At 38.9% G+C, this 24,724-nt stretch overlaps 1 protein-coding gene across 1 annotated transcript in view; it reads left to right on the plus strand.

Moving 5' to 3' along the window:
• The window catches only part of LOC122814860 (phospholipid-transporting ATPase ID-like), a 2,026,011-nt gene that overhangs the window by 1,985,660 nt on the left and 15,627 nt on the right, over nucleotides 1-24,724 (plus strand). Inside the window, exon 27 of the mRNA XM_044087143.1 lies at nucleotides 2,558-2,688. Within this exon, the coding sequence (XP_043943078.1) occupies nucleotides 2,558-2,688 (131 nt within the window). The remainder of the gene's footprint in view (nucleotides 1-2,557; nucleotides 2,689-24,724) is intronic.

Below are 24,724 nucleotides of genomic sequence, written 5' to 3' on the forward strand. Positions count from 1 at the left end.
AAGATTTTTGAATTATCTTTTCTCCCCGAGATCTTTTCAAGTTGTTACAGACAATATCACAGTCATGTGGTACATCAACAAGCAAGGGGGATCAGGTTGTATCCCCACTGCAGACTAGCCACATTATCTTTGAATACAACTTCACAGCACAATCACATTCTCCAGGCATCCACATTTCCTCAGAGCAAAACTGTGTGGCATACAAGCTGGGCAGGACAAGGGCAGACCTTCACAAATAGAAACTAGATCAGGGGTTCTTTCAGGATTTGATCCATCTGTGAGGAGTTCCTTAAATAAATGTATTTGCCTCCTCTCTAAACAATCAGCTGGCAAAATTCTTCTCCAGGTCACTATGCAACAAGATCTGGAAGACAGACGGCTTTTCTTTTCCACGGACAGGAATGTTCCTGTATGTTTATCCACTCTTTCCACTGATATCCATGGTACTTCTGAAGATTCAGAAAGAACCCCCCCAAGATCATTGTTGTGATGCCCTTCTGGCCAGGCAACCATGATTCTCACTTCTTTTAGAAATGACCATGGGCAGTTTCGCAAACTTCCTCACAAACTGGATCTACTGCCACAAGAACAGGGTGTTTTGATACAACCCAACCCCAATCAACTTCAACTGATGGCCTGGATGATACCGTCTTAATTTCCTTTTGGTTTCTGTTTTCTGAGAATGTGCATCAGGTACTAATGGGGAAAAAAGTCTGCTACTAGAATCAACTTCAACTGATGGCCTGGATGATAGAGTCTTAATTCCCTTTCGGCTTCTGTTTTCTGAGAATGTGCATCAGGTACTAATGGGGAAAAAGTCTGCTACTAGAAAATCATATATTAATAAATGTGCAAGGTTTTCTAGCTGGTGCCAGCAACATAACCAGCATCCATTCCGGGATAGTTTTTCTCTGGTTTTACAATATCTGTGTGAGTTATTATCTTATGGTCTTCCTTACTCCTCTGTCATGTTTCATTTACTTGCTATTTCACTTTCGTCTCATTTTCGATTTCATTTTATTATTTTCCATAATTTTTTTCTTCTTGATAACATTTCATCACTTCATTTAAACACACTTTTCCTGTTTTTAATTTTTTTAATATATTCCAGTTTCACTCATATTTCTGCTTTAATAAATTTACAACTAACTTTTCATTTTTATCTTCACTCAAAACAAAACTTAATACATATTGAAAGAAGCATCATAAACAACTGGATTAATTAATCCGAAACCTCCATCTTCCTTGTCCATGTATAAGACTCCTCTCTTCATTGGATTCAATCTTGAACCCCATATAAAAGAAAAAAATACTTGTAGCATTTCTTTTACATATATTACTGGCTATATATAAATACTAGCTAAATATACAATCTTTCTGAGTATAACTGAACTAATCAAATAAACCTTTTTGTTAAATGATAGCTTATGTTTCCAAAAACAACAAAGCTTCTTTATTTCATCTAGTATCCTATTCCATTGCTCCTCACTTAAAGTTATGCCTCTTATATTTTAACATTGATGCACACACACACGCACACGCACACGCACACACACACACATATATAAAACATATAACTTATTTTGTCTAGATTTTGTTTCTTGGAATCAATATAATATAATTTGCATAAATAAACATGACTGGTGTTGTTATCCCTTCATTAGTAATATAAGTAGCACCTCTCATGTGCAAGTTTACATCTCTGACTAATACATTCATAACTAATACAAATAATATAATACTCACAGGGCATCCCTGACATGCCAGTCTTTATATCTTTGTCTTTGCTTCACCATCCATTCACTAAAATTCCTACTTTATTTTTATTATATGCAGAATAGCACATATTCTTAATTTTCTTACTAATGTTATACTCTTCCATAATTATCCACAAACGTTTATGTTGTACTGTATTAAAAACTTTATTTAAATCTCCTGTCATGACCTTGGTCTCATCAGTCGTGTTTATAATGTCATCCACAATTCTGCTTACTATGAATAATAATTCCTGACATCGTTTTCCCTTTAAACTACATATGCTATCTTCCGTAATACTTTTTCATTTTACTTTCTATTCTCTTCTGAATTATTTTCATTAAAAAATCTTTTATTGTTCAATACTATAGGTCTCCACTATTCAGTTTTATTTGTATCTTGTTTTAGTCATGAAAGTTTAAATATACTATTGCTTAAATCTTTATTAGTTATACAATGCTGCAAATTAAAAAAATATTTTTATTGCCACTTGACCAGTTCTCACAATTTGTTCAATCATGTCCAGTTAGCGATGATGACAGAAATGTATAAATAATAATAATAATAATAATAATTTGTCATCATATGAAGCCTGATTTGTTTCAAAAGCACTTAAGAGTAGTGAAAGGAAGGGAGAAGCAAAGGAGATTTAAAAAAAAAAAAATTCAAAAAGCAGATGAATGATTCTCTGGCAGTGGCCACATGGATTTAAATGAAGCAAAAATAAACAAGCTGTTGACTTGCACTTAGTGTAGCAAGTGTCTTAAAATTAATTAATGTTTATCACATTTCTTCTCAACAGGAAGTGCAAGAAATACTCTAAGTCAGCCAAGAACATGGCTCGCTATCTTCCTTACCATCATTCTATGTGTACTTCCAGTGATTACGTATCGATTTATCAAGTCTGTGCTGATGCCATCCTACAGTGACAAAGTAAGAGTAGAGTAAATAGCATACATCTTGCTTAAAAGTTTATTTAACTTTCACAATTGACAGTAAATCAGAATTGGAGCATATCTCAAAATCAAATTTCTGTCTGCTAATTACAAGTTTTTGCCTTCATGTTGCCAAAATATTGTGCTTTCAACTTTTTTTTCAGATTTTTCTGGCATGTATATTTGCTGGCAAAGAAAATCAGTAATTAGTATTATATGCTAACAGGTATTCTGAGTAGCATGTGCAACCTGTCAAAAATCTGTAGAGAACATTCTCTTTCCTGGCTACTAAGGCAGGTACTAAAACACTGAAAACAGAGATTTTGTGTAGTTCATTTCAACAGGTTGAGTTTCATGGAATTCAGGATCGCCAGCTTTGCATCTGTCCACTAATAGTGGATGTAGGTTGTTTAATGCTTTAACATTTAAGCTATCACTTACTCTAGCAGTTTAACTAGTCACAAGTATGTTACCATGTATATTGAGTCAGTAAACAAGGGAAAGTGGCCTAATGGTTAAGGTGTTTGTCTTACACACACAAGGTGCAAGGATTGAGTCTCACAAGGGATAAATGGCTAGGCTTAAAATGACTTTCACGGGCAGTTAGTCTAGTACTAATTTATGAATCTATAAAATGTTGAATATAATAAAGTCAACAGTGGTGTTTCAGGGCAGAGACTCTTACCCTCTGGGTAAGAAGTTTCTTATTCTGTAGTGTGAATATATATATTTTTTTCTGATCAAACTCATTCATCCTAAGCATGAAGTCACAATGTGTGTCAAAATAATAATTCACAGTATTACTGAGCTCATACCTTGCAGTGCTTGTACTAGGTGATGTGCTAGGAAGGCATCCCCACAGTATGCGATACTATATTGCCTCTTGTTTTCTACATCTCTAACACGGACTGTCATTAGATGTATGTCTATACCTTATGACTTGGGAGGTTTAATGTCAGTAGTACATTTCATTTTCATCTTAATCATCTGTTAATGTTCATCCCAAACTGGTAGAATATAGATGGCAGGAAACCTCTCTATCATTAGTCCTTTTGCAACAGTAGTAGTTTGGGTATAATACAAGAGTTGGAAGTACATTCTCTGATGATGAGCTGTCTATCTTATCCCAAACTTTCAAGTGAACAGAGGAACTGCCACATATTCATACCCTGTTGTTATGATTATAGGACTAATGGCTTGTGTAGGAAGGAGTTATGATGAGATTTATTCATGATTGACCAGGTTTGATCCTGAGAGAGGAGCCAGAGAGATCAAACACTCGTGCCATTGGAGAGTAAATGTCAGTTATAACTCTGACATCTCCTGGAAATTATTTCTATTATTCACTTATTATTTTCAGTTTGTTTTTTGTTTTTGTTTTTTTTTTTGTATTCAAGCAATTGCTAATTATGTTTAAATGTTTTATTCCCTTAAACAGTATGCAGCTTTGCTTATATCTGCAGTATGCTTATTGTTGAAGAATTATACAGGGTGTTTGCAATGAAACAGTCTTCTGCTTTAATAGTTTTTATGTTGTTTTCCTGTGCTTATTAAGTGTAATGGACTTCCAGAGTGAAAGTGACACTGCTTTATTGAGCCCTTCCTTTTCTGAAGTCTTGTCACAGGAGAAACATGTCACTCCAAGTGAAAGAGCATACAGTCACATAAACAAGTATTGCTGCAAGCATACTACAAAGTTCACATCATTATATGTGGGAGGTCACAAGGTTTAATTCAACCCTATTACTGGCATTAAAAACTTTAGTAAAATGTTGATATACTGTTTATTTTATTATTTATTTATTTATTTATTGACATTTGTTAACCGGGTTTGTCCAACTGGGCTTGTGGCCCATTTTCAGTGGAGACCCGAGGAGAAAAGCTCCAGTAGTACATTTTAAACAAATACAATTTTAAACAATATTAATATAATAACAGCTATAGCAAAAAGATTCACATATGGTAGGTTACATGCATAAAGTTAAAGTTGCATTAAAAAGAAGCTAAGTAACAATTTTACATTGATATAGTTCAATAGGTCAACAATAAAAATGTTTTGTTTGTATAAAATTATGCAAATGCATAGTAGACACATTGGAGAGAGAGGTGTAATGAGGTACTAAGTATGGTCATTTTGAGGGTACATAAAGGGAAGGAAGACTAGGTAGGGTCATGGCAAGGGCAGGTTCTGGAATTGAGAAAATAAGCTTTTAGTTCATTTTTAAAGTGTGTGGTGTGGGAGATTGAATGTAAGTCAAGGGGAAGTTTGTTCCAAGCATGGGTAAGGGAGTGTTTGTAGAGTAGTTTGCCTACTGATCTTTTTGGGTGGTAGATATCAAGTAATTGTTGGTTAGAAGTACGGAGGGTCCGGGATGGGATGTAGATGGAGACTAAGGAAGATAGAGATGGACAGAAGGAGGGTTTATAAAGAATAGAGTGTAGCATATGAAATTGATAAGATAGCAGAAATTGGGGAAGTTCAAGACATTGAAGACAGTTTAAAGAAATGCAGTGGTGTGAGTTGTATGGGGAGTTAGTAATGAATCTGGCTATTCTATGGTAAGTCTGTTGGAGTTTGTTTAGAGTGGAAGCCTGGATATTGGTAAGAACTGGGGTGGTGTATAAGAGGGAGGGGAGGATGATTAAATAACTTTTTTCTGAAAACCTGACAGGAAATAAAGTGCCCTGTTTTAATATATATTCTGTTTAGTACTTCTGCTTTTGAACTGGAGGTCTGAGCCATTTTCTGTAAGAACTTGACAGTCAGTATTGTGTGTTTTGTACCTACAATTGTAAATTCCCTTCTGGAAGCACTAATGTGTGACTGTGATTGGTTGAAGGAATCATGCTACATCTCTCATTGTGTAATAGGTGTTATAACATTAGTTACTCAGGATAGAGATTGTACACACATTTACAAGTCTGATTTTGCTGAGGTTATGTATTCTTTCCACTGTATTAAAGACCATTCACTTTAATATCAGAATTACACCCAAGCAGGATATATGGTCCAGGATCCTTGCTATCCTTGGTAGAATTTGTGACAAACCTCCAGCACAGGTGTTATATCCCTAAGGAATAACATTTGGACATTGATTTTCACTATTTACAGAACTACTAATTAATAGGGTTAGTCAAGCTGCTTAGAATAAGTTAATGTCTTGAAAAGTATTTTAGTGTTAGTGGTTGTAGTTAACATAGATGGGAATAGAATCTTCCACGATCTCTGTTTTGAGAGAACATAAAGCTGGAGTCTACTAACTTAACTATCCTCAGGTAATAGACTACATAATATTTTGCATTTATTCAGTCAGTCCAATGGGAAGACACCAACAATGTTACAATTTATACAGTACTATCCTGAGTGAAAACATTTTATTATGGCTGTCTTGCACATGAGATTTATCCCTAATATAATTCCATAAGTATAAAAACATCTTAATGTGTAATATTATTATAATTCATGGCTTCAAGGAGTTCCTTTTGTGTGGTTAGAGATCATCACCTCAATGTGTGTTTAATTCGCTGAAGTAAGTCGATGATTAAAATGTTACAGTGAGTGCTAACTTAAAGGTCAAACAGCCTCAAGAAGGGGATGCTCCCTTTTCCTCCAGGAAGTTAGTATATTTAAGAAGGAATGTGAAAGGCAAAGCCCCCATATGGGAGGTTCCATGTGTACAAAAAGTTTATTTTTCTTTTCATATGTCAAGCTTCTGGTCATTTCCTTTCCTAAGACAAATGAATGTCAGTACTGACTGTTTATTGTATAAATGAGTCTCAGTTTCATAAAGTGTGTTCAGCACAAAAACTCCCTATTATTTTAGATGGGGTGTGCCATTAGAAAGTATATGTATGGGGGGGAGCATTTGTTTTATATCTAACTTAAAGTTGTCCAGAATTAATGGTGAAGAATCTAATTCCTTTGAATTTGTCCTTGGGGCAGGAGTGAATTGCACATCCCTCTTGGTATATTGTTCACCAGGTTACCCAGGAGAATTTCTGTAACAATTTCCAGATCTCTTCATTGGCCTGTTGTACATATCCTGATGGCGGTTAGTCCTTCAGAACATTAATGCCTACTTTGACTACAAGGCATGTGAACTTGCCATGGAACTCCCGTGTTTAACAGAGGCTTTCTACACAGTTTCACGAGCAGGATCAGTCAACAGATCTCTGAAACTCAGTGTCAGAATATGTCAATTATGTCAATTATGATTAGCTCATATGTGCACAGTTTCAGCTATTTGTCTGTTTTGTTGTGTACTGGGCACACAAGCTTGATTAAAATTTGTCTAGAGTCCCTTAGACCAGTTATTATCCACACTGTTTAATCCTTCTTGAAAAGTGGGAACTATCCAAAATCCTTGAAAGAGGTTCTCATTACCCAGCTTCTCAAAAAAAAACATCTTTGGAGTCATACTTGCTGGAGAATTACCACCCTGCTTCTAACCTTCCTTTCATTGAGAATATTATCAAGAATGTCATCTACACACAGCTGTACTCCTTTCTGCTGTCTCATGACCTGTTGTATCGTTGTCAGTCTGTTTTTTGATCAAGGCACAATACAAAGATGGCACTCATTTGAGTGGTCAATGGCCTACTCTCCCTTGGCAGTATTTGATACTGTTTAGCGTGGGATGCTGTGCAAGCAGCTGAATGTGCCCTTTGGGTTAACTGATCTTGGCCAGGATTGGTTCACATCATATCTTTCGGGATACACTCAGCAGGTGGTACCTGGGTTCAGTTCTTCAGACTCTTACCTGCTGGAGTGCGATGTGCTGCAGGCTGTCTTGTTATTCACAGTGTCTGTTTTCTCCCTCATCAGTTTACCATTAGCTGCTTCAACAGCTTTCCCCTTGACTCCCACTATGTTGCATTATACTTGTATTATTACCTCCAGCTGAGACTCTCATTGACATTCAGAGAGAGAAGTTTCAGACCAGAGTAAGCAGCCAGCAGCATCACATATACTGGTGACACAGCTTTGTTAAGCCCTGCCCCTTTCCCAGTGTATGGTGGGAGAACTATGAGTTGCTGCCTTTGTGAAGACAAGTTTGCCCCAGGCCCTAGGTAGCCATACCTCCTCAACCCCTCCACATGTCCCAGTCTAGTGATCTTCTATGAGTCATGCTCTTTACCAGGACCCAAAGGATATCTGTTCAGAATTCTCCTGACCCCCAGAATGGGCACAGTCATCTTCCCTGCCAAACCCAACAAGCATCTGTGCTGCTAATAAGACTCTGGTCATAGGGAGCCTAGTCAAGTCTTTATCCTTCTGCAATGCCAGAGCTGGCATTCATGGTTTATATCCTGCCATTGAGAAAGTTCATAGTAAGGAGGAGAATTGCTTACTAGTCACTTGCTGATAATATTCAAGTCTGTTTCTACTTCTCTTTGGCCACATGGTTGGATTTTACACATTAGGAGTCTTCATGGCTTTCACACTTGATTGGATAAATAATAAACAAGTGTAATGAACACAGCCAATACAGAGGCTATGCTGGTGCATGCTACAGTCCATTCAGCTAATATTTCACTGGTTTTTCTTTTGGTAATCAGTAGAAACAATCAGTTGGAATTTGTTTTGTGAGTATGTATCTGTGCATTGCTCTTGATGACAAGCTGACACTTTGGGTCAAGATATCCTATCTCACATTTAGGAATATAGTCCATGTGAAACACTGCTTACCAAGGTTGGACCTGAGGGCAGTTGTAAATACATGAATGTTGTCCCACTTAGACTGTTATAATGCTGTGTACTTAGGGTTGTCAGATGGAGATTTGCCCCACAGGCAGCACATGCAAAATTCTGCAGGTGTCTGGTGTATGTAGAACCCACACAATGCTATGGGATTTGCTGTGTCTACCACTTGTGGCTGGATGTATGTGTAAGTTTTAAATTGCCACTTACTGTGTCCTACACAATCTGGGTCCTGTCTATCTTTGATGATGTTGTTGCCCTGTGCTCTTCCAAAACAGGTCAGGTTGTCCACTGAGGGGTTTCTGGCTGTTTCAGAGGCAAATTAGAGACTTCAGAGTTGTGCAGTCATCAAACTCAACACTCCCCTATAACTTTCACACAAGGAGCTGGTGGGGAAGGGTGAATCTGAGTATCTGACATCAGCTCGTCTATCCCAGAGAGTAAATCTTGTCTACTGTATACGTTGTGTGGGGCAGAAAACACTTTCTGACTACAGATGAGACACTACGATGAAGATTCAGCTCAATGTCTCTGTGGGTGGGCAAGTGCCTAATAATAGGTTAGCTTTAAAAGGAACACCACCAATATCATATGAGGGAGGGATAGTGGTCTTTGTAAAGGTAAGTATGCTACATCTCTTAGCATTTATAGACAGCCTCAGATTAACACATCAGATGTAGAGCCAAGCTATGCTTTCATAAAGAATGTGGGTATTGTGGGGTGAGTTGATAACAGTAGCAGATTAGCAGTCTTCTGCAGACAGGATTATACATAGTCCCTGGATGCCCAGTTATATTTATTTTAGGTGACGCAGTGGTGCATTAGTTAACATTGTTCCCTCACAGCAAGAGTTTCCCCTGTTCGATTCTCAGCTGAGATGTCTTCTGTGCAGAGTATGCATGTCCTCCCTGTGTTTGCATGGGTTTCCTCTGGTCCTCCAGTTTCCTTTCACATTCCAAAGACAGGCATCTGGAGCGTTTTTCTCCGGGCCTTCACTGAAAATAGTCTCTGTCCTAGTCGGACTTTCCCAGTCAACAAATGTTAAATAAATAAATAAGTATCTCTGAGAAATACTTACCAAACACTAGGGGGTCCAAGTAATGGAGATATCCTTACTTGGGTTATGCTAGTTTGGGTCATAACCGGGAATACAAAAACAGTTTTTGCAGCTGAAAGGCAGACATCTTTGTGCCATATGCAGCTCTGTAAAACTGAGGTATGTAGTTGCGTGCCACAGTGCCAGGGGCACTACATTGGTGGCATTGTAGTAACCTTTTCTTACGATGTGAAAAATTTTCCAGAGGCACAATGGTTCATACTTTTTTTTTTAGACATTGCAACTGAGTCAGCTATATACTTGTTTTAAATAGGTGTAGGGTTGGAGTTAAGGGCAGAAACAGGGTTAAGGTAAGGGTTAGCAAACATTAATAAGGTGGTGCAACTCTACATCTTGCCCCAACCTCTTTTCCATAAAGGTACATCTATTCAGACAAAGTGTGTCTGTACTTAGTAGTAGGGTTGTGGTTAATCAAAAGCAAAAGGAAACTATATGATTTCATTTTACAGTGGGTTGTAATTTCGATCCACTGAATTTTTGATAAGGATGTTCCTGATGTGCCAGCTTCAGTCTTCTGTGTTTTGACCTTTGTGTATGCTGATGCTTCCATATATGTGCTTATCTCTTTCTGTCTCACTGTATGTTTGTATGTATGTGTATATACATATATATATATATATATATTATTTTACATTTGTTGACCGGGCTGGTCCAACTGGATTCATGTCCATTTTCAGCAGAGACCCGGGGAGAAAAGCTCCAAGTGAGGTACAATAAACACTGAGCATTATTCATTAAAAGCATTTAACAGTAAAAAAAGTTACACAAATAGTTCAGAGAAGAAAAAATGTTTTTTTACAGTGTCTACAATAAGCAAAAATACGAACATTAAAGGGAAAAAACGCAAATTCGAAATTAGTAGTAAGTTTTTGATAAGATTAGAAGCAAGATAAGTGAGAGTTCTAGGAGCAGAATGGTATCTAGTCAGGGTTAGAGCAGGGGCATATATATATATAGAGAGAGGGAGAGATGGTTTTGTATAATTTTGTTGAATGTAAGTTTTACTGAAAGAAAACAGTAGATACAAATGACTGAATACACATTTGACTGAAAACCCATTGATAGCACCTGCACCCCCAAGTGGTGGGATCCACCCCACACCCCCTTAATTATATAGTCTAACTCCACAGTCACACAACTGTGAAGAAAACAAAAAAACACCACACACGGTGAGTCAGTGCTGCCACACAAGCACAAAAGTCTACAAATCTGGGAGTATGGCATGATGGTGGGCATTGCCAATCTTCTAAATTGTACACCTAACAACTGTCATGATCACAAATGTCACCAGAAATACCGTCTATAGACCTCTACAGTTTTCAATGAAATGTTTTTTCAGTTAATTATACTGTCAGTCAGATGTCCAGGATGGCTGCACACTGATGAACAGTTTAACTTCAGGTTTCCCTGTTTGAAAACAAAAACTGAAAAATAAGGCCATCGGTACTGTCAGTTTGGGTAAAATTCCATTACTGGCTGGTAAGTACACTTCCTGGAGTCCAGCAAAGATAAAGTTGGAGAACCGGAAAGAAAATCAGTCAGGAAAGGAGAAGAGAAAACAGTGGCTGCAAAAAATCTAGCAGCTGTTCAGCAAAATTCACTTCAATTTCAGCTTTGGTGCACTAGATGTCTGCAATTTAGAGACAAAATAAATCAAATCTACTCAGAGGTGATTAAAATAAGTGAAATATTGAGTGAATATATCAACTCAAATAACAAAATGCTGGAAAATAAAATAACATTTAATGAGCTCTCTAGATGAACTGATAAAATTGCAAGAATAAGAAATATAACTGAAGAAAAGGCTGTCAGAGTATGAAGCTTCTCAAAAAGAGTTGTTTTAAAAATGGTGGAGTTAGAAGACAGAGCATGCAAAAAAAATGAGATATCCTGCTGTACCAGAGAAACTGGATGAAGCAGACTGTGTTAATTTCTGAAAGCACAAATAAGTACTGGACTAATATTTCACAACAGTATTTGTTATTTGAAAGTGCACAAAAGCAGGCAAGACCTGTATTAGTAAAGGTGCAATTATACCAGCAGGAGTTAATTCTGACAAAACTGTGGCAGAAGGGCAAAGTATTTAAAACTGGAGACAGAAAGGTGCTTGTAGAAAGTGATTATTCACTGTACACCAGTCAGAAGAGAAGCAAATTTATCCAGACAACCAGGTAATGTTGAGAGGTAGGTATGAGATTCAAACTGCGATACCCAGCTGTCTTCAGAATATTTTTCCTAGAGGATCAGTCATTTTTTGATACATAACAGGTTATAGAAGAAATAAAAAAAAAACTTTGTCCAACAAAAAACTAAGCCATCAAACAGAAGGGGACTCTGCTTCTCACTCTTCTGATAATAAAGGTCAAAGAGTGTCTTTGCCAGTGAAACCCTTCCCAGTGTTCAAAGGAAAATAGTTGAAAGACAGAAAAAAGCACCGGAGTTGACTAGAAGAATAGGGGGTATCTTAGACTTGAACTGGACTCAGGGGTTGGGAGATGGAGATGAACAGAAATTAGTGAGTAAATGGGAGACTATAAAGTATCAATCAAATTTGTGAAATTAGGCTTTAGAACAAAAAGTGACTCAGAAAGACTGGACTTTTGTTGACGTTGTTAAACTTATGGAGGGACTTAAAGGCATATTCCTCACTTCATGCCATTAATATTTGGAGGGACACTAAAAGGAAAAAAGTAACAAAGAAAATAACTGTAAGTGAAACAATTTATGTTCTTACAGTATTCGTATAAAACATGTCATAATATAAATTTCATGTAATATAGTAAAGCATTTTCAGTGATTGTTGTATGTGATAATGATACTAAAGTAAAAAAGTACTTTTTTCCTTTGTTCATTTTAAGAAATAAAGGAATAACTGCGATGTCCCTCCTCTGGGCCAGTAATCAAGGATCCTCAATCCTTACCACTGACACCGGTAGGGAATGTTCACGTAGAACAAAAATAGATAACACACAGCATTTCCAGATGCAGCTCTCTGCCAAGCACAATTTCCTTTAAAAGCACACGGAGTACATTCCAATCTTAGGAATAGGTTTTCCTGTCCAGGCCCCAAATAAGACTCCACCTTTCTCTCTGCAGAAACCAATGCTCTGTGTCCCTGTTCCAAGTGCCAGCACACATCCTCTTTGAGATTTGATTTTCACACACACACACACACACACACACACACACACACACACACACACACACACACACACACACACACACACACACACACTTTAAAACCTTATTTAAATATGTTGCATCAGAGGGTGTAAGTTGAGTCATGTGACTTTTATTATGCATTTAAACTAGATTGTTTAACTGATAGTATTTATGTCTCCTGAGGAAGTCTTGAAGGTGAAATTTTTACTTATGATTTTGAATTAAACAACTTGTTATTTTATAGTGTTTCCAGTTCTTTTTTTTCTTTTGGTTTCGTGTCTGTGATTGAGAACTGGTTAGCTGCCTCACAGCTGTAGTTTTTGGAATGCCCAATTCGCCTTAATGATGGCCCGGCCCTGAGAATGACATCACATCTGGTCACCTAATTCTGTGGTTCCCACACAACCCCCCAACTAGAAACTTGAACCAGGATCTAGCACAGATATGTCACAATGCACACCTAGAGCTTTGCTAAGGCATCAGGAGACTGTAAAACAATTCCAATACTTTTATCCTTTCTGTATAGACTAACCAGCCATTCTCTGGCACTCCAGGGTAGCAATTAGTTCACCACTAAGGACAATAAGAGCCCAGGCCTTTCCCAGACATTGCATCACTGGCTGCATTCAGGCATGTGAGATAAAATCTTTATGACCTAAATCAATTCATTTAAATCATTACATCTGAGTGAGGCCACACAGAACTCCTTAGCCTTCTATGAATGCTCTCAGCTAGATGAAGAAAATGCTGCTGACAGTATGTGTGTAACTTGAGTGGTTGTTGAGATATTGTAAGTTGTTTACAAAATATTACAAATGTAATAGTTACTGTGTTTACTGTGATTTATAAAATTTGGTTTAAGACCTAGAACCTAAAGAATACTACCACTATAAAAATACTTTTTGCTGAAGAGTTTTCCATTTATACTTATTTCATAATTCCTGTGGTTCCAGAGATATGAACATTTGTTGAAATGTGAGGACATAATTTGATTCTGTCAAAAGGCTTAGGCTCCACCCAGTGGAAGTTGCGGTGCAAACTTCCTGAGCTCCAGAGTGAATGAGTTAATTTCTGGCTATTTTTCTTAAGGTAAGCTGAGCTGAGCTTAATCCTTTCCCTTCCAGCATCCTCTGTTAACATATAAACATTTCCTCAGTTACAACAGTACAGACTGAGATAAATGTATACTTCTTTTCTGTCCAGCAGGACCCACTGTTGATACATTTTTAACATGAGCAGCTTTACAAATACATTTTTAACATAAGCATCTTTACAAATCAGTTCGATATACAAATGACATAAAATTCTTTACAAAACGCCAACTATGTTACACATATGTTCATAGGTTCATGGCTGTGTACTAGGCTAATGGCCCTGGAGCCTTTACAAGCCTAGCCAATAGAACTGCCCTGGCATTGTGCCGCCTGACGTTAGTCCCCAGTGCCTCTATCAAATAGTGCCACTGGAGTGATCCCTGGGGTGAATTTTCTATTACCATCCACTCATCAAGATTTCTCTTGAAGAAGGACAGCGAGGTGCTCTGCTTGACATGTATGGAAAGTCTATTCCAGAGCATGGGCAGTCTCTGGGTGAGGAACCTGTCCCTCCAGCATGTTCTGTTGATTGTGGGAATGAGGTTGAGGTCTCTGGAGCATGTGGTAGGGAGGGATTGGGATTTCGTTAGATGTAGCATTTCTAACAGAGCTGGATCAGACATGGCTTTGTAAGTCAGGCAGAGATCGCCTCTAAGTAGGCGATATGAGACAGAGAATAGCTGGAATCTTTTGAGTCTGTCCGTGTAGGACTTATGTTTAATGCCTAGGATCCTCTTCGTGAGGTACTTCTGTGGCCTCTCCAGCTCTTGCAGGTGTCTAATGAGGTGCATGCCAAATGGGGCATTATACTCAATGATTGATCTAATGAGGGAAGAGTAGAGAGAAATGATGACCTCTTTCTTCCTAGATGCAAAACCTTTGGTAATGAGATGTGCCATACAGAAGGACTTTCTGACCACAGTGGTAATGTGGTGGTCGAAGGAGAGGTTGCTATCAACCTTTATCCCCAGGTCTCTTATAACGCCTTCAGTGTTCAGTAGGTTCCCATCAATCTGGTAATTAGGGGGAACAGAGTTTTTACCAAAGGGGATGACAATGCATTTTTTGATGCAAAGCTTAAAGCTATGTTTTTGGCACCAGTCATTGGTCTCAGTGAGGCCTTTCTTTAGGATGTCTGCATCACTTGGGGAGTTAATAATGGCTCCCAGCTTGCAGTCGTCTGTGAACTTGGTCAGCCAGAGTCCCTTTGCATTGGCCTGGACGTCTGAGAAGTAGATGCCGAACAGGAGAGGACCCAGGACCGATCCCTGTGGGACTGCACTCAAGACTGGTCGGCAGTCTGACTTGGAGTCCGCTACTCTCACACTGTGTGTTTTCTCTATGAGCCAATTTGCAACCCACCTAGTGATATAGGGGTTGATGCCTAGTTTGGTGAGTTTATCAATAATTCCTGATTGAGGAATGGTAGCAAAGGCCTTGGCCAGATTGAGGTAGGCTGTATGCACTGCCTTACCTTCATCCACAGCCCTGGTGACTGACTCAAAGAAGTCAACCAGGTTTAGCATGCATGATCTCCCTTTCATAAAGCCAAATTGTGTGAGGTCTAGAGTTTAGAGATTTCCTATATCTTTGTTAATCAGGCCCATGATGATGCGCTCCATAGCTTTACATATCAGACTCGTCAGGCTAATGGGGCGATAATTCCCAGGGTCTGTATTCGCTCCCCCTTTATGGAGAGGGATGACTGTAGCAGTTAGCCATTCAGTAGGGACAAAACCTGAGGTGAGGCTAACATTGAACAGGGCACACAGATGTGGTGCCAGTTCGCTTTGTAGTTCATGTAGAACACAGCCAGGAATATTATCGGGTCCCATGAAAGCTGTATTCTTGGTCTTGGACAATGCAGTTTTAACCTGTGCTGCAGTAATACTGGGTGCCTGGCATTCTTCCAGTATTGTGATTGGTCCTTTGGGGGGGAGTGGGGTAAAGGTGGGACTGAATCTGTCAGCCAGTATGTTGACAATATCTGTTGGCTCAGTATAGGAGGTACCATTGTGCAGTAACTCAGAGCAAATCTGGGTATTGCCGTGGAGATTCTTGATATAACTATAGAAGGCTTTGTGATTGTTTTTAGTGTTTGCCGCAATTCTGCCTTCATAGCTGGCTTTGTAGGATTTGATGAGAGATCTCAATTTTTTGTTGAGGTTAATAAGGGAGTTTTTCCAGTCTTGTGACTTCACCTTTTTCTGCAACAGTTTCTTCCTTCTGTTGTAGAGTTTATTAATGGCAGGGGACCACCAGATTGACTTCCTTTTTTTTGGAGGAGAGCGTCTTGGTTCTGTTAGGTATGGCTAGTTCCATGCATTTATGTACATGTTTGTAGAGTGCATTGGTGTATGGTTTGGCAGTCATGCAACTATTTTCCATAGCTGGCACTACCTCACATCATCACATCTCTCCCTCACTGAAGACTCAAGCTAGTTTCTCAAGTGACCCTGAAGAAATGTTGCTTGACAGAAATGAGCCTGTCTGGGAATACATTTACACATATCCTGTCTTGAGATCCCATCTGCATTGGCATTGCTGACCCCACTATAGTGCTGCACCAGGTGGGTGCATCCAGGTTTCCCAGTGAAAATGTCCCCAAACCTATGTAACACCGTTTAGATTTCTCAAACCTGGGTAAGGGATAGCCACTGGGGCACTGCTACCCCTTCCACTGAGGTGTCAGTCCAAGCCTCACTGAGGAGCTCAGTCACCAGATCCCACTCAGACTCCTCCTGCCACCCACTGCAAATACTCAGCACAAGGGTGTCCCTATCATGGTAAGGCTTCATCATGTTAACATGGTACAGTTTGTACCCCTGCCTCTTGCCTAGAAGTTCTACCATATAGTTAACATCACTGACCTTCCTTACCACTTTGAAGGGTCCTTCCCAAGCTGCATGCAGCTTATTGTGTCTGGCAGGAATGAGCACCATAATTTGCTGTCCTACAGCATGCTCTCAGACTCTAACATTCCTGTCATTCTAGATCTTTTTCTGCTGCTGGGCTCCTGCCAGGTTCTCCTGTGCCAAGCCATGAGCTCCCTAAACATTGTCCTGAGGTTTAGAACATATACCACAACAGAACCCTTGTGGAATTCACACTCACCCTCCTACTCAACATGAATCAAATCCAAGGACCCCCATACCCTATGCCCATACAGCAACTCAAAGGGTGAAAAACCTGTGGATTCCTGGGGTACCTCTCAGTATGCAAACAGCAGCTGGGGTAAATATTTGTCCCACTTTCTCTTAAACTGGCCAGCAAATGCCCTTAGCATGGTCTTTAGTGTAGAGTTTAACCTTTCCACAAGACCATTAGTCTGGGGGATGGTAGGGGGTGGTCTTTAGGTGCTTCACCCCACAGCGCTCCCACAGACAAGCCAGCAGGTCTGACATGAAATTGGTATCTCTGCAAGTCAGTATTTCTCTTGGGAAAACTACCCTGCTGAAAATCTCTAACAAAGCAGTTGCCACCTTATCTGCCTTGATGGAGGACAGAGCCACTGGCTTAGAGTATCTAGTAACATAATCTACTACCAGAAGAATATGTTTCTTCCCAGTGGAACCTGGGGAATTCAGTGGCCCCACAATATCCATGGTTAATCTCTGAAATGGCTCTGCAATTACAGGCAAAAGCATCAAAGGACCTTTGACTTTGTCTCCTGCCTTGCCTATTTTTTGACACTGCTTACAGGTTATGCAGTGCCCTGTTGCATCCCTTGTAGTCCCATGCCAATAAAAGTTCTGCATAATACATCTTTTGGTACACTTTATTCCTATATGACCTGCAAAAAGAATGTCATGCAGAATGGCTAGATGTGCCAGACAGTAGGCTCTAGGCACTACCAACTGCTGTATTACCTCATCCTCAAGCCCTCCCTCACGTATCCACTCTCTATACAGTAACTCTTTGTTCCAGTGTACAGACTCCCCTTTTCCTTGTGAATCAGGTGACTCTTTAGCTACCTCCCTCAAGCCTCATAATGTAGGATCTGAGAGCTGAGCCTGTCTCAACTCTACCTTTGTGGCCCTTCCTAGCTCTCTTTCCACTGTAAGTCTGGTATCTTCGGGCAGTACTGCCTAACTGTCAGCCTGCATACTACTACTATTCATCTCTGCCCTTGCAGTTACCCTGTCCAAGGGAACATCAGTACCTATCAGCAACTGCGGCTTACCTTCAGGCTCACTGCTACAGGGTAGCTCCCACTCTGAAATAGCCACATCACTAGCCCTGGCTTCCATTGTGGAGTCTGTCTGGGTCTCTCCCAGGCTACCAGACCCACATGCCTGTCTCCAAGCCTGACTGCAAGTAACTGCATGCACACAAAGTACTACATTATCAAAAGCATTCCCTGTTAAGACATCTGCAGGGAAATCCTCAAAAACACCTACTTGCTTGCTTCCTTTTCCACCCTCCCAGTCAAGGTGAACCCTGGCCAAAGGTATTTGTAAGAGGGTCCCTCCTAAAGCTCTGACTGGAGTAAACTTCCCAAGCAAATAATGCTCATCTTTAACCACTGCAGGATTCACAATGGTTATGTGAGAAGCTGTGTCTGTCTTAGCAGTGGCCTGTTTCCCATCCAATAAGACAGGATACAAACTCCGGCGATAATTGGGTACCCCTGTTGCCTCCAGACAAATTACTACTGGCATACTTTCTGGCTCCCCCACCTTGCTTCAGTGGACCTTTGTATGCAACAGGGCCCCTCAGGTTACATTTAAAATATCTATACCTCGATCCTGGCAGTGTATATGAACTAGTGGCTTCCCTTGTTAATGGTAGGCTCTGTTGGGTGGTTTAGGCTGTCCACCATGAATTCCCACATTTATATCACATTATTGAAAGATAAAAATAGCTAACACTAGTTCATTGGCCCCAAAACATCTAAACATGAAAATATCGAACATTCAGAACAGCATATTTTTTCCCATGGAAAGAATTCGCTGCTCTGAAACACACACACACAACACAAGCACATCTAACAAACAGCAACCACACACATACACTTAAATTCCTACATCTAACGCTAAACTAAACTAAACATACACTACTATCTGCCCACTTACCTTAACCCAAACCCTAACCCTAAGGTCCGTCACTATCGCACACTCACCTAACCCGCGCCCTAACCCTAACTCACTTAAACCGCCCCTAACCCTAAAGTCTGTCACTATCGCACAGATGCCTAACCCGTGCCCTAACCCTAACTCACTTAACCCACCCCTAACACTAATGTACAATCGCACACTTACCTGAACCCAACCCATAAGTTTCCACAACAGCACTAAGAATAGTGAAGCCACAGAAATGGCCAACCACATTCTTTCCCGAGGAAAGAATTCGCTGTTCTGCAGCTTCGCTATTCTTAGCATTCGCAGAATAGTGTTCGATATCAGAACATTCGAAGTTTTAATACTTCGATGTTCTGATATAGATCCAAGTTCCTTTATATCCATGTGCAGCACTGGGTATCCCCTTCTTGTGCATTGGTGCCCTACTTGCTAAGTAGTTTTCTCCCCAGTTCCTCTGCAGGGTTACACTACCGGTTTGCCAACCAGATTCTCCTGTCCTCAGGCAAACTGCTAAGGGCTTGTTCCCTCACCAAAATATTTGCCAGCCTTTCAAAAGTGGTGACCTGACACCTACTCACCCACATATGAAAATAAGTGTTTAGCTCAGCAATATAATCACATACACTTTCATCTGCTTTCCGTCTATGCTCACAAAACTTTTTTTCTGTAAGCTTCAGGTGTTAACTTAAAAAATTCCAATAAACATTGTTTAACCTTGTCATAATGTAATCAATCAATATCAGACAATTTAGAAACAGCAGTTACAGCTTTACCATGGAGTAAGGGGGTCAGGAACCATACGCAGAGCCCTTGGCCAACATCATATTGTCTATATACTCTTTCAAATATGTGAATAAATCTATCAAAATTATCACCTTATTTATACTGTGGAAGAAATGTACTGATCTTTGTTGCTTATGGATTCATTTATTCCCTTCCCCATTACATCCTTGTTTCTGTTGAAGAGTAAGCATGCCCCTCTCATGTTGATGCTGATTCTCATTTTCTTCAGCCTCCAAACACCACAGTCTGTCTGCCGATTTTAATTCCAAACATTTGGCCTCCAGTTCAAGTCTCTTTAACTCCAGACGCTGCACATCCCCATCACCAGACTGGCTGTCTGTTCTGTGCTGCAGCTTTGATTAAGACTGAAATAATTTTTAGCCAGGTTGGCTTGCACCAGTCCTTAGCCAACTGGTTCGCTGTCAACTTGTGGTAATCCTCTGCTGACATCTTTGCCTGCTCTCCCTGACTAAACAAAACTAATAAAAATAAATAAAACTGTTGTGAAAAATGAAACTCTGTATGTTTACCTTGTGGCTGCAGAGAGTACACACACCTTTAATTACAACAGCTTAGAGGCTACAGAAGTTCAATTAATATCCCACTACTACTCACCAATATGTGATGTCCCTCCTCTGGGCCAGTAATCAAGGAACTTCAATCCTGTCCACTGAGACTGGTGGGAAGGTTCACTTAGAACAAAAATGGATACACACAGTATTTCCAGATGCAGCTGTCTGGACCAAGCACAATTTCCCTTAAGAGCACACAGGGAGCACACTCCAATCTTGGGGCTGAGTTTTCCTGTCCAGGCCCCAAGTAAGACTCCATATTTCTCTCTGCAGAAACCAGTGCTCTGTGTCCCTGTTACAAACAGCTGACACACACACTCTTTGAGATTTGATTTTCACACACACACACACACACACACACACACACACACACACACACACACACACACGCACACACCCTTGGAAAGGCTGGCACAGATTTACCAGCTGTGCCCCCTCTGCCCAGACTATAAGGTAGCTTCACTACCACCAGTCAGCTACCCAATTACTCTTAGTAAAATTAATACCTGTACAAAAGGTAATGTTTGGCCAAATGGCAAGCCTTTCAGGGGCATGAAACCACAATGTCACCAAATGAAATGCAATTACTCCAAAGAGTTAAATATTTTCTAAAAGACCAGCCACAATGAAAGGTATAGATATATTTAGTGATAAATAATACAATAGAAAACATGAAAATTTTAAATATTTATTTACAATAAATACCAGAGTTTCAATTAACAGAAAATATAGAAAATAACACAGATGGAAAGACTCTGACAGATGCAGAAAAGCAGTATTTAGTTAACCTCACTATATCTTCTAACTAACCAAAGAATTACTGTTCCCTAGTTAAGCTACTTAGAAAAGCAAGACAATATGAAGTAGGTGAGCAGTCTTTTTTGTCAGGTTCTCAAAAACAGAGTGCTGAGTGTCCTCTCATATCTCTCACTAATATCTAAAATAATTTCAATGTTGTCTATAGAATGACATCACATCAAGTCACCTGATTCTGTAGTTCCCACACTATACCCCAACTAGAATCTGAACTAGGATCTATCACAGATGTGTCACAATACATACCTAGAGTTTGGATAAAGCATCTGGAGACTGTACGACAATTCAATACTTCAAAAAACACAAAACCAGAAATAAATAAAAATCCACAACCAATCCAGTGATTGAATTGAAGCAGTCCTGAGTAAAATTCACACAGCAAATTTATTGTCATATTTATTGTCAGTAAAAAGCAACACAGCTCTAGCACTTCAGCCAAAAAGTCTTCTAGGCAACTTTACAAACACATTTTTAACTCATCTGTACAAATCAATTTGATATACAAATGACAGGGAATTCTTTATAAAACTCCAGCTAGCCTATGCTGGCATATGTTACACATGCACTGTCCTCTCTGGCATAGCTGGCACTGCCTCACATCATCACAATTACAATGTAAAAAGAGAAGAAAGGATGGGGGAAAGCATGTTTAAATTAATAGGCTGTAATCACATGCTCTTGTGATGGGGAATGGGGTGTAAAAGTGTATTTATTATCATTGATTATAATATATGTAGAGCTGAGATGTTTTCTTTTACTTCTACATAGGTGAATGCCATTGGTTTAATATAATAACATGTTTTTTTGTTTAAGTGATTGGGCTTTAAAAACAAGACAACCGTGAATGTAATAAACAGTTTTACTTTCGCAAATATTCAATATCAGCTGAGAAGTCTGCAGTTGAGGGCAGCTGTACATTCTATTCTTATGTTTTTTATAAAAACTATCTGATTACAGGTGAAGGCAATAAGCTTTGAGATGACTGGACCTTGTTTTCTGAGAGAAATGTAAAATTAAAAGGTACAAGGGCAAGCAGTTTAGTAAAAAAATAAAGTTTGAAATTACTGAAAGCAAATAAGAGATAGCAACATTTCTGGTACTTACATTCTTCAGTGCATTTGCTAGAACAGTGTAATATTTAGTTTTATTTAAAGACAGCCAGTGGACTTTTAATTATGTATAAAAGTTGATGTTTTTTGAAAGCATACAAATTGCTTTTCACGTCTGGTAGGAGAATAAAGATAAGACAAGTACAGAATACAATTACTGTAAGTAGGAGCACAAGCAATAATATGCTCTTTAGCATGGATAACCTTAATTATAGGTTTGGTTATGTCTATGGGTGCAGCTGTCGATTTAGAACAATTGTTTCTATCGGGGGGATTAAACTTTATTTTTTTGAAGATCTACATAATTTTGTGCATTTATTGTAGTTAATATGTTATGGCGTGTTCTGGGGTCGTAGGTTTTTTTTTAGGGTTTTCATTAAAACAAAGTCTTATAAAATGTGACATGGGATCAAATGGAGATTACAAGAAACAATTATATAAGGGAAAAATTTGCCAAATATTAGTGGGTGCATCTAACAAAAAAGCTGGAAATGGACATTAAAAAAGCTGTCATATATAATACATGGGAATAACAACTTCCTATAATAATGGCTACTTTATCCATATTATTTTGGAGCATGAGTGGCTTCACAGGTATAGACAAAACGTATGAGTACTGAATTGTATTAAGAAATGCAGACTACAAATAGCAATACTATTGGAGACACATTTTGAAAAAAAGTGAACATGTGAATTTGTTAAAGAAAGGATTTTAGGCTGGTTATTGAGCAGAATATCAGGGACAAAGGAAAAGGGGAGTACATATACTAATTGCTGGAGTAGCTCCAATAATTGTAGAAAAGGAAAAAAGATAAAAAATGGTAAATTTGTGGTAGTATGGGGCTACTGACAGGGGAGGAGGATTACGCTGCCATATATTTATATTTCACCTAAAACTGCTATTATGGAGCTTAGACAATTTTGGGAGAAATAACTACCTTTTAGCAGGGAATATTACTTCAAAGTAGAGACTAGAACTTGATTTGCCGAAGTGAGGCTGTATCTGGGGGACCTAGAAGGGGAATATAACAAAACCAGGGTAGATTTCTGAAGAAATTTTTGAAAAAAATATTTGGTATGGAAGATGTGAATTCCGTAGTAGGAACTCTGAGAGAATTTGCATATCATTCCCCAAGGTACAATAACTGGGCTAGACTATACAGAAATTAATTTCACAGAAACATGTGCATTTAATTGAAAGCTTTGATACACATACAATAACTGATTCAGATCATGCACCAATAACAACTAAAATAAAAATGCAGGGTTGTTGTTGTGTCTTTCAGCTTTTCCCGTTTAGGGGTCGCTACAGTGGAACTCCAGTCCACTGATGATTGGCAGTTGATTTTTACGTGCCGAGTTGCCAGCCCTGACACACAATCTTCAACGAAGGTACGCCCATTCACGCATGCCTCCATGCAGAAGACGCTCTAGCTGAGAATCGAACCGGACAGCATCTTACTGTAAGGTGACATAAAAATGCAGGGTAATGAAGTAAAAAGGAGACATTGGCACTTCCCCACCTACCCATTAAAAAGAGAGGAATTTAAGGAATGGGCAGTGGAAATTATTCGAGAGTTATTAGGGAAGACAGAAATTTTTCAGAAGATATAGTTAGTGAGTAATTTAAAATGAAAGTGGGGTATAACATAAGGTATAAATAAAAGAAAAAGAGGTATGGTTAAGAAGTAACAATAATTATTTAGAGGTGCTGACAAAGGTTAATGGAGTGTTGAATAAGTGGAATCTCAGAACAAGAAGAGGTGCAGCTACTTCTGTATAAAATGCATACATATTTAGCAACTGTTTTTGATAATAACTCCAGAGCACAAAAAATTTTAGCACAACAACTTAACAACATAAAGTAGAAAGGGTTGTTGCCAAATTGTCTATAAAAAGAAAACAAGAGATCCTATAGTGGTTTTAGAGATGTTGCAGACATTTTATGAAAATTTGTGTAAAACAGAGAAATGTGGAAATCAAGAAAAAGCACCGATGGAAGTGTTTATGGAAGACTTAGGTATACCAAGTTAGAGGTGAAAGAGGCTCAGCAATTAGAAGTTAAGACAGGCAGAGATGAGATAAAATGGTGATATATAATCAGTCTGCAGGAAAGTCACCAGGAACAGATGGCATTCCTATGGAAGTTTAGAAGTTAGGAGGGACGAAAGTGATAACGATTTGAAAGATTTTGTTTAACAATATTTTGAAAGGAAGGGATGCAACAACATCTTGGAAGAAAGCTGTGGTGGTTGTAATATGTAAAGATGGGAAAGATCTATGAGACTCAGCTTCATAAAGGCCCATTTTAATTTTAAACCATGTTTATAAAGTGTTTATGTCTATAATAGCTAAAAGAATGACAAAGATGTTGCTAAAATTAATAGATGCAGATCAATGTGGTTTTGTACAGGGGACCAACAGGGAAGAAGAAGAAGAATGCAAGAAAATGCTGTTGCTGTCAGTGGGTCTTGATGCATTGAAAGCATTCAGCAAAGTAAGCTGGGATTTTCCGAGTAGGGCAATGGAAGCATTTGCATTCCCTGATGCAATAATAAAGTTAGAGCAATATATGAGGGATGGGAGGCAGCAATTAAAG

This window comes from Protopterus annectens, chromosome 1.part1, assembly GCF_019279795.1.
Source record: "Protopterus annectens isolate FY-2018-M chromosome 1.part1, PAN1.0, whole genome shotgun sequence".
Taxonomy (NCBI): Eukaryota; Metazoa; Chordata; order Ceratodontiformes; family Protopteridae; genus Protopterus; species Protopterus annectens.